The sequence below is a fragment of the Danio aesculapii genome, chromosome 2, assembly GCF_903798145.1.
Source record: "Danio aesculapii chromosome 2, fDanAes4.1, whole genome shotgun sequence".
NCBI classification, from domain to species: Eukaryota; Metazoa; Chordata; class Actinopteri; order Cypriniformes; family Danionidae; genus Danio; species Danio aesculapii.
In genome coordinates this window covers 43,176,620-43,195,592 of record NC_079436.1, presented here as the reverse complement: position 1 = coordinate 43,195,592, position 18,973 = coordinate 43,176,620, and the positions used below count along the sequence as shown (strand labels likewise).

The 18,973-nt window shown below is 34.8% G+C and overlaps 1 protein-coding gene across 2 annotated transcripts in view; it reads right to left on the bottom strand.

Moving 5' to 3' along the window:
• The window catches only part of pard3ab (par-3 family cell polarity regulator alpha, b), a 207,983-nt gene that overhangs the window by 132,664 nt on the left and 56,346 nt on the right, over positions 1-18,973 (bottom strand). For both annotated transcript variants that reach the window (XM_056480059.1, XM_056480065.1), the window contains exons 3-6: positions 15,878-16,061; positions 15,352-15,533; positions 9,542-9,685; positions 1,032-1,111 (exon numbers count right to left, since the gene is read on the bottom strand). In XM_056480059.1, coding sequence (XP_056336034.1) covers positions 1,032-1,111; positions 9,542-9,685; positions 15,352-15,533; positions 15,878-16,061 — 590 coding nt within the window. The remainder of the gene's footprint in view (positions 1-1,031; positions 1,112-9,541; positions 9,686-15,351; positions 15,534-15,877; positions 16,062-18,973) is intronic.

Genomic DNA, 18,973 nt, shown 5'->3' with positions numbered 1-18,973 from the left:
TTTGAAATTACAAAAATACAAGACACTAAAGTATTTTTATACAAAATATTAAGCCATTTTCATAAATCCCATCAAATACTAATTACAAAACACTATTTTGTATGTAAATATGTGTTTGAAATAATTGTATCATAAATACTGCTCATCCCTGATTACAACGCTGAGGTTATTCCCAAGGACATGTCCTGTGTGCTCATAATTGTGAAAAATCATACTTAACAGGGGTCTTTTTACATTCAAAATGTGCTACAGGGTTTGTTATAGAGGAAGAGGTAGGATAAGGCCATGTAATAAGCATTTATACAGTATAAAATGCATTACGCCAATGGAGAGTCCTCATAAGTCACCAAAACCAACTTTGATGCACTCAAAAAATGAGTTTTGCTGCTTGTTCAAACTACTTAAATAAAATCTTTGTTGAAGTCCACATGAATTGGAAGCTGAGACAGTTTTTTTAATATTGTGAAGCAGTTCCTAGAGAAACTGAATATTAAACGAGAAAAACAGAGGGCGTGGCTTGTTTTTTCTACTGCAAGCTGATTGGACGTTATAAAGTTGGCATTTCATTCAGAAAGATCTCGGGAAAAGGGTTTGGGAAGAGTTATTTCAACCTAACAAACACGTCCTCCTTGCCATTTCTGTTTGTTGTCAAAACTGACAGCTGGATGGGTGTGGTCAAGTATGTTAGCCACGCCCAATACCTCAGACTGACGTAATCTGAGAATTTAACTGAAGACAAACAAGATATGCATTTTTAGATATCAATTTAAGATTACAAGGGGAAAAAAAATCTATGACAAGCACAGATAAGTTGTTCATCACAAAATTAGCACTGTGAGCTAACAAAATCCTATGGTTATTTTGATTTCATTTGTATTTTTTTTTCAAAAGGTTTTTTTGGGATAACTTAATTGTTTTATGTTCCATCTACTTAAATTTTAAAAAAGCGATTAAGTTAATCGATTTGTGCAGGGACAACATGAAGGAATTGTGTGGAACCTAGCATTTTTTACAGTGTTTACATTACTTACTCCAGTGATCTCACTCCCATGTGCTCCAAGCATGTGTCCGCACGTCCCACCGGCTCTATCCTACCATTCTCCTCCTCATCCTGCAACGAGAAGAAAACCGCTAAACCCACAATGCATCGATCGCACTCAACAAACCCTTCCAGAAGCCCATTTGCATGAATAACAACCACAGCGCAATGTCAATAAATTAGAAATGAAACACAAATGTAAAGCATGACCTGGGTGAAGAGATAAGCAGTTCTTCTTTTTCTAAACAGTTTGAAGGAATTCATCCTCTGAGATGCTTCACCTGATACACCGCGGCTCAGGTGAGAGGAACACAAGAGCTCATGTTCACTAGCTCATGTCACTTTATTATCCGAGTAACACCCACACACATACATACACAAGCCCTCATTAAATATATAGTAAGCCACAGGTCCATGTTTTGCTGCGGAGACACTACTTGTGTGTGAGTCTAAACCGCTTTGAAGGTAGTTTCATCCAAACCTATTATTTTAGACCTTATACAGTCATCCAAACTGTAATTAAAGATGGAAAAACAATACACAAACACACACACACAGACGCACAACTCCATGTCCAAACATAACACGGAAGGCTGATGTGGATACATGCATTATTCAGCTTAAGGCAGCAGAGGCTGTGAACAAAAAGAAAGAAAGAAAGAAAAAAGAAAGAAAGAAAACAAGAAAACGTGAGCAAAAATAAAAGGACAAGGTAAAAACAAAAAAAGAGCAAGAAGAAATAAAAAGGAAAACAAATTAGAACATGTTAATAAAATGAATGGGAAAAATAATAAATGAAAAATTAAGAAAAACAAAACATAAAAGAAAATGTAATGATAAGAAAGATGAATAAATAACTGAAAAAACAACAACACACCAAGGTAAGCAAAGGAAATAAAATAAAAGAAGAAATAGAAAATAAAAACTAATTAAGCAAATAAAAAACAGAAGTAAAACGATAACAAGAAACCAAAAAGAAAGCAAAAAAACACAAGACAAAAAAGAAAACAAAAATAAAATATAAAAAGACTAGGGTTGTCAAAATTGATTGTTTCTTCGATAGACCGCAATGCAGACTTGAACAATTCTGTATCGGTTTAATAATAAATCACCATCGGTTATTAAGTACTGACATCATTTTTCACATACAGTATGCGTTATATGGCGGTAGCTTACTATGGCGAGGGAGGAGACCGTGAGTAATTAAAAGCTCCAAAAAGCAGATAACTGCTCAATTCACTGCTTGTGAGTTTGTTTGACCTACTGGCGTGCTCGTGAGGTAACATTAATCTCCTATCGACTGTTACAATGTTACTTGTAGATCAAGCGCATCTGCAGAGTGACTTTTCTCCACCGCATCGCCAGCTATAATGGATCAGCTGATCACTGCAGCCATTTAGCATCAGTGTCCGTGTCACTGTTTGTTGAACAGCGCCAGAGCCGCGCTGATTCGCAGCCTTTTTTGTTGAGCGCGTGGTCAACAACGCTTGAAAGAAAGCGGGATAATATTTACATTTGTTTATTTGCTTTAAATGGTCATGTTCTTCTGTGCGTGTACTTGAGTTTTGTTTGATACATTCAGAGTGTTTTCTTTGAGCAGGTAAAATTAAAGGTACAGTTCATATATCTGACTGCTTGTGTTAAAGGACAAAATTGTGTTACATATAATATATAAATATATTTATAAATTCTAAATTTTAATACATTAATTATTATGTTGCTAGGTAAAATATAAAATTGTTTATAGAAAACCGTCAATGCACCGTGATGCACTGAGATATTGAATTGAACCGAATAGATGGCATGATAATCAGAACCGAACCGTGAGACCAGTGTAGGGTCACACTTCTAAAAAAGACACAAACACAAAAAAGTAAACAAAAAATTATTAAGAAACTAAAAAACAAAAGTAAAAGGATAACTAGAAAATGTAAAGAAAGCAAAAAAACAACAAGACAAAAAATGAAACAAAGGAAAAGAAAACAAAAAATAATTAAGAAAATAAAAACAAGAATAAAAGAATAACAACAAACTGAAAAGAAAATATAAAATCAACAACACAAGACAGGAAAACAAACCAAAAATGAAATAAAAAGAAACATGTAGAGAATTATAACAAAAAGTAAAAGCAAATAAAAACTAAACTAAAAGGATAACAAAAAAGAAAACAAAAACAAAACCGCTAATCCATCTTAATTCTGCTTTTCTACGATTCTATTTTCAAGGTCAGGAGAGAAGTGTAAAGTCTACCATTCCAAGTCTACAAAATTTAGCATTTTAACCAAGAGTAGACCTACACATAGGCCTAATATTATTAGTGTTGTGTTACCATATGTTTAGGAAATAACAATAATAATAGGCTACTCGTATTACTATTATATCTTTATTTTACATCTACAGAATTGTAAGAAGAAAAAAGAGAAAAAAAAAATTCTCATTTTAGCCAGAATCGTGCAACCTGACCTATTCATCCACTCATCTGATAAAAGAAATAATCAAAAAACTAAAAAAGCAATCTAAAAAAGTAAAAATGAACAAAGATTTTGAAAAAAGGAGACAGAAAGGAGAACAAAACGACAAAGAACAAAGAAAAAGAAACATAAGAAACAAGAAAATATGAGAAATAAGAAAAGGAAACAGAAAAGACTGAAGACAGATTTTCTCTCTTTCTCTCTCACTGTTCTGTTTATATTGTCCCATGTTGTTTCACCATTACCCCAGTGGCCCATGAGCTGCACTCTATCTAGGGCAGTTGGTCAATCACTCTTTTCCTCTGTGACCAAGGGGTTTTCAAATATCTAATACAGAGAGAGAAAAAAACATAATAGAAGGAAGTAGAGAAAATAGCTGCGATACACAAAACACCCTTAACGGCAAACTCAACCATCCCGTCTTATATAACAGCTGTCTGATATGACAAAAGAGTGTGTGTGTTTGACGGCACGACTGTATCAAATCAGCACCGCTGGCCTTCTGACAACAGCAGACATGCCTGAAATCATCAGAGGAGACATGTGCCAAACCATTGTCCCGCTCGGATCTCATCCAAAGCTTTCCCCTCGCAAACACACACTGCAAACAGCCATTGTCTTTCTCTGAGTATTCTGCTCAGTTTCTACTAAACATCAAATGACTAATAGCATAAGAAAGCAAAGGCGGAACAGTCGCTCTGTACATTGTTTTCCTTACTAAAGCTGTACTGTGCGTTAATACGCTCATTCAGAGAGTCCGATGGGACAAAATCACATTCACGGGGCTTGTCCCAATTCAGTCAATTATTAGTTTATGTTCCTGCTGTACACCTGCTCTTATTTCAGCAAACCTCAATTTCATTTGCTGAGGTGTTGCTATGCATGACAAGAAAACAGATGAAATTTATCCATCCAATCTATCCATCTATTTTGGCATTCATCCAATCATCCAGCCCTTCATTCATTCATTCATTCACCGATCTATCCATCTATTCTTACCTCCATTCATTCACCCATCCATTCATTCATCCACCAACCTATGCAATCTATCCATCCACCCACCTATCTAATTTATCCATATCTTCTTCCATCCATCCATCCATCCATCCATCCATCCTTACATCAATTCACCCATCAATCCACACATCTATCCAATTACTTAATCTATTTTTGCATCCATCCATTCATTCATCCACTCATCTATTCTTATATCCATACATTCATCCATCCACTCACCCATCCATTCATTCATTTCTCCACCCACCTATGTAATCTATCAGTCTATTCTCCCATCCATCCATCCATTCTTGCATCAATTCATCCATTCATCAATCCACATATCCATCCAATCTATCCATCTGTTTTTGTATCCATCCATCCATCCATCCATCCATCCATCCATCCAATTATTTTTACATCCATCCACACACCTAATTCATCAATCGTTCCACCATCTATTCACCCGCCCATCTAGCCATCTATTCTTCCATTCATCCACCTATTTATCTATCTGCCAATCTATATACCATTTATCTACCCATCCATCTATCATCCATCCATCCATCCACCTTTTTACCTCTCATGCATCCATCAACTTATCTACCCACCAACGCATCTACCCTTCCATTCATCACCACATCTATCCATCTAACTACTTTAAATCCATCTATTCATCCACCTATTCATTCATTCACCGTCTATCCATATATTCTTCCATCCATCCATCCATCCGTCCATCCATCCATCCAATCTATTCTTACATCAATCCACACATCTATACAATATATCCATCTATTTTTGCATTTATCCGTCCACTCACCCACCCATTCATTCATCCACCCACTTATGCAATCTTTCTTCCATCATCCATCCATCAATCTATCCATCTTTTCTTACATCAATTTCTCCATTCATCCATCAATCCACACATCTATCAAATCTATCCATCTTTTTTGCATCCATCCATTAATTCACATCCATCTATCCATCTATTATTGCATCCATTCATTAATCCATCCACCCATCCATTCATTTATCCACCCACTTACGCAATCTATCTGCCAATCCATTTATCTACCCATCCATCCACACATCCACCTGTCTGGATATCCTCTCATCCTTCTATAAGCCCACCCACCCATTTACCCCTCCATTCATCGCCACATCTATCCATCAAACTATTTTTAAATCCATCTATTAATTCACCCATCCATTCATTCATCCACCCGTCTATTCATCTAATCTTACATTCATCCACCCATCGATTCATTCATCCACCCACCTATCCACCAATCTATCCATCCATCCACCATTTATCCTGTCCAGCCATTCATCTATCCATCGTTCTTTTTTATCCATCCACTAATCCACTCATCCATCTTTCAGACTATTCATTTGCTTGTATATCCATCCATCAGTACACAAAACACTCAGTAGCCTAACATCAAACGATCATGAATGCAAGTACAAGGAGCAACAGAAGTACAAAAGCTGATCAGTGAGATACAACTGACCTACAGCAGCACCTACTGGAGAGAAATAGAGTTAGGAAAGAGAAGAGTGGGGATGAAAACGAGTGAGATCTATATTTAGTCTCATCTCATTAGCAGACTAAAGCTGAGAGTGATTTATAATCGCGGTTTTACCTTTATGATTAATTACACACACACATACACACACACACACATCCCTCCTCCACAATCTTCTCTCTGATACACCATACTTATGTCTCTTCTCTCTTCAAACTCAATGTAATTGATTTCAGTGCTTCCTCAATTCTATAATTCCAATAAACACAACACAACACAACACAAATACACAAAGATCACAGGCTTGTTCACGAAAAACTTTCTTTTAAACAGCAGAATTTCTATGAAATAGTCTAATCATCTCTGGTTATCTAAATGTAAATGTTACCAAGTACTACAAATAAAAGAAGCATTGTCTTGTCTTAAGAATGAGTGCGCTGTGCCTTTAAGATGTGGTCCCTTTGCAAATAAAGCGAACAGCTCTTTCATCTGCAAAGACACTGACTGTGGTTTCGCTGTCAAGTCCAATAACCAATACACTTTTCAACGGCCTCATCCTTTAATAACAGCCTCTTGACAAAGTGTGTATTACATTGCAACACAATCTACGCTCAAATGTGCCAAATAAACTTTTACAGATGTGGACATGATTACGTTCTCTCCTAACACTGAAAGACATGGAGAGAAGCAGGCACCACAAAGCCAGAATCTACTGAATTCGATGACCTTTCACACATTTTGAGCGTTGTTTTTGTGGTGTTTAGCTATAATAGGATTTATTCTGATTATCCAAGCATGACTGTGCAAGAGCCAACCGTTTGAGCTCCCAATAAGCACCACTGATGTTCACTTGTTGATGTATTCATCTGTCTGAGGTCCAACATTTACGAAAGTTCAATGATTAATTTTTTTCTTACAGCCTGGCTCTCTCCTTGAAAGTTTTGAAATATAGATTTCTTATGAAACATGAGCCTTTAAAAGAGGGCTTGTGTGATGAATTGATATATAAATGAAATTGTGATATGGCTGAGTGCAATTATAAATTCGCAAAGGCTGCGATTTTAAAACAAATATTAAAAAAAACATCTGCAGAGCATGTTTTAAGAGCTGTGCCCAAACTGTGTCAGCATTTTGGATGGACAAGCACCACTTGTGTCAGTCTAATTTTTACTTTTATCATGATTATATTTTCTCAGATGTTTGATTTTTGTTTTATAGTGAAATATTGTTAAACTATTTGGTAACACTGAGCCAATATGAGCCAAATGTTACATGTGTTTACTGTAGTAATGAGTAAATGATACATTATTACAGGCAAATAAACCTAAAATAAACTGTGATCCTATAGCAAGTACTTAATAAATATTATTCAATATATAAATGCACAATTTCACCAAAAAAACTCAAAGTAGTGAGAGCAAATGCATTTATTTATTGTTATTTCTTCAAATTTAATTTTTAAAAATAAGTAGGCTATTAAATAGATTAATTTAGCTAATTTGTTGAACCCAAAGGAATTTATTTATTTATTTATTATAAAAAAAAACTTTTGTATTAATTTATCAAATTATTATTACTATTATTAGTAGTAGTAGTAGTATTAGTAGTAGTAGTAATAATAAAAACATTTGTTATTATTTTATTAATTAATTATTATGATTTTTATTTTACGGTGAAATATTGTTAAACTATTTGGTAACACTGAGCAAATATGAGCCAAATGTTACATGTGTTTACTGTAGTAATAAGAGTAAATGATACATAATTACAGGCAACTAAGTAAACCTAAACTAAACTGTAAGCCTATGGAATGTACTTAATAGAACTTAACAAACATTATTCAGCAAATAAATGCACAATTTCACCTAAAAAAAACTCAAAATAGTGAGAGCAAATGCATTTATTTAAAATTATTTCTTTAAATATAATTTTTAAAAGTATGATATTAAATAGTTTTATTTAGCTACTTTGTTGATCCCGAAGGAACTTTTAATTTGTTTTTACTTTAGTATTATTTTATCAATGTATTATTTTTAGCAGTAGCAGCAGCAGTAGTAGTAGTTAAAAACATTTGTGAGCCAATATGAGCCAAATGTTACATGTATTTACTTTAGTAATAAGAGTAAATGATACATAATTCCAGGCAACTAAATCTAAACTAAACTGTAATCCTGTAGCAAGTATTTAATAAATATTATTCAGTATATAAATGCACAATTTCACCTAAAAAAACTGAAAATAGTGAAAGCAAATGCATTTATTTATTATTATTTATTTGAATACATTTAAAAAAAAATAAGTAGGCTATTAAATAGTTTTATTTAGCTACTTTGATGATCCCGAAGGAATTGTTTTATCAATTTATTATTATTATTATTAGTAGTAGTAGTAGTAAAAACATTTGTTATTATTTTATCAATACATTACTATGATTTCTATTTTACAGTGAAATATTGTTAAACTATTTGGCAACACTGAGCCAATATGAGCCCAATGTTACATGTGTTTACTGTAGTAATAAGAGTAAATGATACATTCATTATTACAGGCAACTAAACCTAAAATAAACTGTGATCCTATAGCAAGTTCTTAATAAATATTATTCAGTATATAAATGCACAATTTCACCTAAAAAAAACCCAAAATGGTGTAAGCAAATGTATTTATTTATAATTATTACTTCGTATATAATTTTTTAAAATAAGTATGATATTACATAGTTTTATTTAGCTAATTTACTGATCGTATATTGATGCATGATAAAATAATAAGCACAATTTTGGAGTGCTACAAAAAAAAAGTAATAATAAAACTAAATTAATCATAAAAATGACTCTGATTATATTTTCTGTGCACCAATACTTAAAATAGGAACATATAGATGTGGACAAACTTGTTGGTATCCTTGCATTGAAGAAAGAAAAACTACAGAGGTCACTGAAATAAATTAATTTTCCATCGGCTTCCTTCGCTCACCACTGCGGAATTAACCGCCAATTAATCCAGCATACGTTTTAAACAGCGGATGCCCTTCCAGCTGCAAGCCAGTACTGGGAAACACCCATACACTCTCACATGCACACTCATATGCTATGGCCAATTTAGTTAGATTATTCAATTCACCTATAGCGCATGTCTTTGGACTGTGGGGGAAAGCGGAGCACCCAGAGGAAACCCTCAACAACATGGGGAGAACATGCAAACTCCACACAGAAATGCCAACTGACCCAGCCGGGACTCGAACCAGCAACCTTCTTGCTATGAGGTGGCAGTGCTAACCACTGTTCGCCCACTGAAATAACTTGGAAGTGAAAACGATTAATCAATGATTAAAGCAATGATAACAGAAAATAAAGTAATGAAAGTCAGATATTACTTCTGAATTGTGGTTCAACAGAAGCATTAAATAAGGAAAACTAATGAAACTGGCCTGGACAAAATTGAAGGGTACCAACATTTTTACTACATCTAATTTGATCATATAAGATGTGGTTTATTCTGACCTGCTCCTGCCTCTCCAGCCAGCGGTCCACCATGGGATGATTGGCGCTGAGTGAAGAACGGGCCTTTTCACGCTGAAACTCTTTCTGATTGGACCATTGCCCAGCATCACGAGGAAGACTACGATACGTATCCACACCTCGACCCTGAAGACAAAGAGTCAAAGACAGACGAGTAAATCAATTTGTCAAAGTTTTTTGATTAGTACCTCTAAACGCTATGAATCCATACTCAGCACACTTTACTTAAAGAGTAATAATAATAAAAAAAATTATAATACATATTATTATTATTATTACTACTACTACATAATTACATTTAATATTTATGGAGATCAAGCTAAAAACAGATGGAAGCTATATTTACATAGCTATAAGCAGGGTGCGAACTACAGGGGAGCTTCAGTGGCCTGGGCTACCCAAAAAAAACATGATTTGTGATGGTGGTGTCTCAAAAATATTGACAATGTGTTATTTTGACGTGCGGTTTCAGTATTATGTAAAGTGATCATGGATTATTATGTGTAAAAGTGCAAAAATATCATTCATTTCACTCACTTAAAAAAAAGATACAGTAACTACACACTATTCATGTCATGAGCATCAAGGTGTGGGGGCTCTGAGGAGCAAAGTCCAGTCATGTCAAAGACTGACAGCCAGAAGCTTTCATACGGGCGTTGAGACACTGCTTATTCATATTCCAAATCAAATAATATGATGTTGTGTTTTGTTTTATTCGTGTCATACAGTAGACCAATACCCTGTTCTTTTTTAAAACGCATGCTGTAAACATGTTGGACAATTAAGCTGAAAGCAGGGTAAACTTGACTAAACGGAACCGCTTTCAATGGTGTTTCTTTTATTTTCCAATTCGCGATTGTTTTGATGGAGTGAAAAGTGAGAGCCCATGACATTCTATATGTAAAATAAAAAAGGATATGCTGTCCTTGGTGCCATGATCTTGAGCTTATAGAGCGAATAGAAAAGGCTACATGAGGAGGTTATTTATTTTGTTGTCAAGTGAAACATATTAGTGTTTGTTGATTTTACTTAAATGAATGTTTTTCTCTCACAGAAGCACTGCAGGTTAGACAAAATGATGTTCTGTTGTTTAGGCTGCTGCTGTTTGTGCATGTAAAAATAAATCCCTCAAAAAGATATTTTCAAGGGTCAAAGAAAGTTATTGATGGGAAAACAAGAGCTTTTTAGTGAGAAAGTAAACTGAAATTATCGTGGTGAAGAAACTTTCAAGATCAAAGCAACATCTGCCCCCGGTAGAAAAAAAACAGGGCTCCCCCAAAGGCCACGGTATAGTTTGAACACTTGCTAGACGTACTTTTTAAAAAAAATGCACATTTATTTTAAACTATTTATTTCTGAAAATCGCTAAAATCAAACGTGCACCAAATGTAGATATACATATACAAATATTCAGTTGAAGTCAGAATTATTAGCGCCCCTTTGAATTTTTTTTTTTCCTTTTTTTTAAATATTTCCCAAATGATGTTTAACAGAGCAAGGAAATTTTCACAGTATGTCTGATAATATTATTTCTTCTGGAAAAAGTCTTATTTGTTTTATTTCAGCTAGAATAAAAGCAGTTTTTAATTCATTAAAAAATATTTAAGGTCAAAATTATTAACCCCTTTTAGCTATATTTTTTTTCGATAGCCTACAGAACAAACCATCATTATACAATAACTTGCCTAATTACCCTAACCTAGTTAACCTATTTAACCTAGTTAAGCCTTTAAATGTCACTTTAAGCTGTATAGAAATGTCTTGAAAAATATCTAGTCAAATATTATTTACTGTCATCATGGCAAAGATAAAATAAATCAGTTATTAGAAACGAATTATTAAAACTATTATTTTAGAAATGTATTGAAAAAATCTTCTGTCCATTAAACAGAAATCGGGGGAAAAAATAAACAAGAGGGCTAATAATTCTGACTTCAACTGTATAATAAAGTAGTATCTAACAATTTCTTTTTTTTTTCAAATATTTCAAATAAGAGATGTTTATCTTATACAATTTTTGTTGTTCTTGAGAATGACTAATTTCTTTTAATTTGGCAGGAATAAAATCCATTTTTAAAAATAATTTTTAAGGTCAACATTATTCGCACCCTCAAGAAATAGTTTTAATTGGCTAGAACAAACCACTGTCAAGCTGCGGTCACACTGCACTTTTCTCCCTATAGACTTCAATTCATACGCACGTGAATGCATTAGACTGGAAACGCAAGCTCATGCGACAAGTTTTGCAGTGTTGCAAAATTCAAGCTTGGTGAACTCTGACCTGTGAAGTCGCACCACTTGACTGTGTGAGACCAATCGAAGATCAAAACATGACCTCTCTGCACAGAAATTTTAAATATGGACCAATCGCTGGCTTTTTTAAATGTCTAATAATCTTGTTTAATCCCGCACCTTTTCGCAGCGCCGTGCAACAGAATTTTACACGCACAAACTCTAGTGTGACCGCAGCATTATACAGTGACTTGCCTAATTACCCTAACTTGCCTAATTAAATCTAATTAACCTAGTTCAGCCTATAATTTGCACTTTAAGCTGAATACTAGTATCTTGAAAAATAATAGGTAAAATAATATGTACTGTCATCATGGCATAGACGAAAGAAGTTAAACTATCCCCCGGTTTCACAAACCAGGTTTAAAGCTAGTCAAGATTAGATTGCATGTTTGAGTTGTCTTAACTCAAAATAACTTGCGCTGGGATGTCTTAAAATACATCAGTGTCATTTTTTTGTTTCAGTGTCTCCAGGTGCACACTAGTGATACATTTTTCTAAGGCCATTTTTATAAATGTGGCTTAAAGCCTAATTTAACTAAGGACTAGTCCTGGCTTAATCTAAGCCCTGTTTGTGAAACTGGGCCTATACGTTTTTAAAAAAGTGTAAAAACAAATCTCTATGTTAAGCATCACTCGGGAAACATATTCAAAAGAATTTAAATATAATTATCTCATCTTCAACTGTATTAATGTAAAATACTGAGAAGTGTTTTCTAGTTTTAGTTCTCTTTGATACACTTAAATTTGAATACATATGTGTTAAAAGTAAGAAAAACACTCAAATGTAATCACATGTATAGAATGTTCTTTAAACAATAGCATACAGCAGTAAATTGCTGCTCAAATATTTCTCTAGGTCTACAAGGACTGATAAGAAAATAAGCTATAAATCAAATCCTGATACAGCAAAGAAAGAACTGAGATGAGAGAAACCGTGTGAGCAACAAAGAGAAAGAGAGAGCGAGCCAAATCCATAACTCTGTGTCTGGAGCGCTTTATGACTAGCATTGACATAAGCATTACTCTGCTAGAAGGAGAACAGACAGAAAAAATGATGGTCGCATCAGCAAACGCATTAAATGAACTCACGGACGCACATAATAAATTCCACACACAAACAGCAGCACAACATTCTCCGCAGTCATGTGACGCGCTTTAAAGAGCTCTTACTGTTGGTGAGATGCGGGGTTGTGAACCTTTCAGAAACGACAGTTAATATTCATAGAGATGTTATGAAGGGTGATGTGACCTGGGCCACTAAAGATGTCAGATTTATGGGATGTGATCTGAGAACTAACAACAGCGGGAACCCAACGGCCTTCAAACAGCAGAGAGTGAAGTCAACAGGCCATTTATGCATTTACCAACTCTAAACATCCCGAAAAGCTTGGTGTGAACACCACTTAGCATTAGAGAAGGTTACTAAAGAGATCATTTAGATAAAAGAAACTATTCTGTCTTCATGAATTCTTCAGTGAAACTTAAAAGATATGTTTTCCTAGATATTTTATTGTTGGTCTATATAGGCTCCAAAACAACACTGGACCTGACATGTACAACAGAAATCAAGCATTTTCGATAGTGGTGTAACGATCACAATTCTCACAGTTCTGATCACATTATGGTTTTTTAGTCACGGATCGGACCATTTTTTGGAACAGTTAAAATCGGGAGGAGACAAATGTTATCTGCTTTCCTTTTATTACAAAAACATTACTGCAAGAAACGTTTGGTTTTAACAAACAGAGCTTAGAACCTGTAATTTTATAAAAAAATTAAATGAAGAAATAATCAGCTGAATAAAAATAAAGTAAAATATTCCGTCCAATGAAAAATCTAGAAATCTAACACTATACTTCCTACAAACCCACCTCACTTTTAATAAATGATTCAGTTATTCACTCACAAAACTTCATGTTTCATTGCTAGATGCTAATTTTTGAAGAATTATACGGTGGCATATTTTTGATGGCTGGTTGTCGCCACCTATTGGTTTAATAATGAAATTGTTGCCTACAAATTTCCTCTTTCAGCGTCGTTAAAAGAGGGTGGTTTTAATCTTTACCATAAACATCAGTGGTTTTATCTAAACTACAAACTGTTATCCCAGTACTTCTGTGTAATTTGACTGTTTGTAACTTCATAACTAACTCAAAAGACTAGACTCAATCTCTTTCTTGATTTTCGAGCTTTTCAAACACAGATTTGAATGCAGCGATTCGAAGGATTAATAAACATATGCAAACCACCATCATTTATAATTTACGTTGCGTGGGTGTTGAGATTCCAATCTTTTAATGATTAATTGTGCAGCTTACACTGAATGTATTAATGTGGGCTAAACAAGTAGTGACAGAAAATACCTTCAATAACCTAAGAAACCTACCACATCCTGAATAACCTACCACAACTTCTTCCATCATCATTATATTTTACAGGGAAGCCTAAATGCTTTCATACAGGTGATTTGACGCGAGTCACAATCTTTCTGCGATCATTACTAATTTAGGATTAATCTACAAGACAAAAAAAATGTATTAATCCACAGGTCATGCGTGTTCCAAACCTTGGGTTGTGATCCGTACGAATCACAGATCAACAGTGATTCGTTACACCCCTAATTTTCGATGAGATTTTCGAGTCTGTTACAGTGCTGTGGAGGTATTTTGGCTCACTCATCTTTGCAGATTTGTTGAAATTCAGCTAAATTAGAGGGTTTTCAAACATGAGCCACCTTTTTAAGGTCATGGCACAAAATCTCAATTAGATTCAGGTCAGGAATTTGACTAGGCCAAAATCTTCATTTTGTTTTTCTTCTGTCTTTTAAAAATGCACTTGCTGGTGTGCTTTTGCAGAATTCCTGGTTTCATTTATCACAGCAAGTCTTCCAGGTCCTGAAGCAGCAAAACAGCCCCAGACCATTAGACTAACAACATCACATTTTACTCTTGATATGATGTTCTTTTTCTAAAAATGCACTGGGACACACACCCTCCAAAAAGTTCAACTTTTATCTCGTTGGTCCACAGAGTATTTTCCCAAAATATTGGGGATCATCAAGATGTTTTCTGGCAAAACTCAAACGAGCCTTTATGTTTTTCTTGTTCAGCAGTGATTTTTGTCTAGAAACAATTTTGTTTTCCCTTAACAATAAAAACTTTCATTTCAAAAGTGCATGACGTACTGGTGATGTCTTTGACTAATGTTAACATTTGTTTGATCATCTGAAACATTAAAATGTGACAAATATGTAATAAAAAAACAGTAAGGAGCCAAAGAAAATTTTCACACCACTATGTATATGTATATATATATATATATATATATATATGTATAGACATGGTTACACACACAGTAGTAAACTTCCATGTATGTCCAAACATTCCTTTGGTCTATGAGGAGACCTATTTACAAATAAAACTTAAATGAAAATTAAGTATCTAGAACACTAAAATTAAGTAATCTAGAAAAATCAAGACTGAATTGCCCAGCCCTACCTTCCTTTCTAGGCTGTTGGTGCCGGTGGAGAAGCGTGGTTTCAGGAAGCCGGCAGTGGTGGACCAGCGCGTGGGGTTTTTCCTGGAAGGCTCTTCGGGTTGCGAGCTCGGCTCAGAGAAAGACATTGCCGTCAGGTTCAACAACGCCGGATCACTACTGCGGCGAACATGCAAAGGCATATCTGAGAGAAACAGAGAGACCATTGAGTGACAAGAAAAAATAAAACCTACACAACGGCATAACTTTCAAACACCTCAGCTGGATCTGAAATCACAATCAGTTCTACTTAATCGTAGATGCTTGGGATGTAAATAGTGATAGTATAAAATGATAAGTCACTAAAAAATATTGAGGACGACTAATTATACGCTTTCACTCAGTAGGTTAACACAGCAGTCCTAAAGTGAAAAAGTTGTATGTTCCAATAAATAAAGCAATTAATGAAAACGTGGTTGACTGATGCTGGTCACATAATTTGGGATTTTCAGATGCAGCCGTAGCCTATATTGTGAGGCGGTCTCTTACTGGTGCGCAGTGTGGACGTAGTGACCTCTATCTCGCTGTGGGGCAGGTAGGGCTGGAAGGCAGACAGTGGGGTGGAGGTGGACGGTTCTCCACAGTAGAGTTCAGGAGACTGTGTGCCTGTAGAGCTGGCACTGGTGCCGTCTCCGCCAACATGAGGCTCCTGTTCATCAAACACCGCCACCAACTGCCGAGACAAACACACACAGACAGAAATAGTATGAGTGATTGCAGAAACACTGAAAAAATTTTATATTAGAAAAGTTCAATAATATGGATTTATGTCTGACAGAAGGTTTTAGTCCAGTTGCTCATTCAAACTGGTTCTGCTTCGCTACTGCACGCATTTGTTTATTTTGTGTATTCTGCTTCAATAGTTTTGATTTGAGGTTTGATCTTAGCTAAACAAAAGTTGAGGAAATGTCACAACATTGCTGAGTTTGAAACATTTTAATGTTAATTGAAACGACGCAAAAACTAGAATTTTTGAAAACAGTGCAGAAATAAACATCTTTTTATTACCATATTACTAGCACATAAATGCATCATCTTAAAGTATACATACCCTCATCATAAATGTTTGTGTAAGATCTTATCGATCAAACGTTCGATATATCGACAGACAGACAGACAGACAGACAGACAGACAGACAGACCTAGTCGACCGACCGACAGACAGAACGATAGACAGAATGATAGAGTGATAGATAGAATGATAAAATGATAGATAGAACGAACGATAAAATAATAAAATGATAGATAGAACAAACAATAGGATGATAAAACGATTAAAACGATAGAAAGAATGAACAACAGATAGAACAAACAACAGAATGATAAAACAATATATGGAAGTACCGATAGAATAATAGAACAAGAGCGATAGGTAGAATGATAAAACGATAAAGCGATAGATAGAACAATAAAACGATAGAGCAAAAGATAGTGATAAAACGATAGATAGGACGATAGATAGAATGATAAAACAAACGATAGAATGATAGATAGAACAAATGACAAAATGATAAAACAATAGATAGAACGAACGATAGAATGATAGAACAAAAGATAGAATGATAAAACGATAGAGTGATAGAATGATAAAAGGATAGATATAACGATAGATAATTATAAAACGATAGATAGAACGAACGATAGATAGAATGAACGAACGATAGAATGAACGAACGATAGAACTAACAAACGAACAAACAAACAAACGATAAATAGAAAGAAGGATAGACAGATAGGTAAAACAATAGACAGATAGAACAATAGACAAAGAGAGAACAAACAATAGAACGAGACCGATAGATAGTACGATAGACAAAGATAGAACGAACGATAGATAGAACATTAGATTGAACGTTAGATAGAAGGAAGGAAGGAAGAAAGGAAGGAAGGAAGGATGCATGGATGGATGGATGGATGGATGGAACGAAAGATCGAACAAACGAAGGATGGACGGATGGATAAATAAATTTTTTTTTTTTTAATTTTAAAAATCACAATTTACCCGAAAATGACAATGACATCCCATCATGCAATCTGACAATTATTAACAATCATGAAAGACAATGAAGATATTTCTATCAGCCTTTCATAATATGATGCTTATAAAACTTTGATTATTCGTGAGCTCCGGAAGTCCTGCTGCTTTATGAAGTCTGAAGGGAGCTTCAGTGTGTGTGTGTGTGTGTGTGTGTGCGGCGTGTGTGTGCGTGTGCGGCGTCCTCATTTAGAGCAGGACAATCTCATCACCACATCCCTCAAGACACCAGAGGATTTGGGACAGGAGGAAACATCTCTCGCTACAAAGTGAACATCTGGTCTCAATTAAGTGTGTGTGTGTGCGTGTGTGTGTGTGTGCGTGTGTGTGTCAACATGAGTGATGTCGCTTAAGGCTCTGGTTCAGTGGGTGGGGAGTATGGTTGAACACACCCGGTGTATTTCAGGCTCTGACTGACTGATGGAGGTCTGGACCAATCACACGAGAGCCGCTGAAGGGCACACATTACCCAGAATCCACAGGGACGGTGCCCCTTTGAGGCTTTTTTTGAGCATGTTTTGCAATCCAATCTCGGATGTGGGAAAATCAGTGTGTGACTATTCTGCATTTCATTACGATGACTGTCAGAAAATGAACGTTAACATCTTTTTAATGTATCATTTTTGGAGAAAGCGGTCTGCATTATCTCAAACGTGACAGTCATGGGAACAGGCATTTGCACAACTATTTGGGTATGTGCGTACATTACACAAGCATTTAATAGGCTGGCTCATAGAAATACATTACTGTCATCTTTTACTGAACCTTTTGCTGTTCCAAAACCTAAATTAGGGTATCAGAACACAAGTCAAGATATTTTGAAAGAAATATGAGAATTCGGTAACACTTTAGCTTAGGTCATAATTCACAGTATTAACAAATCATAACAAACAAATCATCATCATAGCACAATACAACGATATATAGAACAATACAATGATAGATAGAACGATAGGACAATAGATGGAACAATAGACAGAACAACAGATAGAACAATAGAATGATAGAACCATAGATAGAATGATGGAACAATAGATAGAACAATAGACAGAATGATAGATAGAATGATAGAACAATAGACAGAATGATAGAACCATAGATAGAACAATAGAACCATAGATAGAATGATAGAACCATAGACAGAACGATAGAACCATAGATAGAACTACAGAACCATAGATAGAACTATAGAACCATAGATAGAATGATAGACAGAATGATAGATAGAATGATAGAACCATAAATAGAATAATAGGCGTAACAATATATAGAACAATTGAACGATAGACAGAATGATAGAACCATAGATAGAATGATAAAACCATAGATAAAACCATAGATAGAACGATAGATAAAACCATAGATAGAACAATAGAACCAAAGATAGAACAATAGAACCATAGATAGAATGATAGAACCAAAGATAGAAAGATAGAACCATAGATAGAGTGATAAATCGATCTATAGACAGAACAACAACAGAACAATAGACAGAAAGATAGAACGATAGAATAATTAAATCATTAGCTAACACTTTTAGCATAATAAAC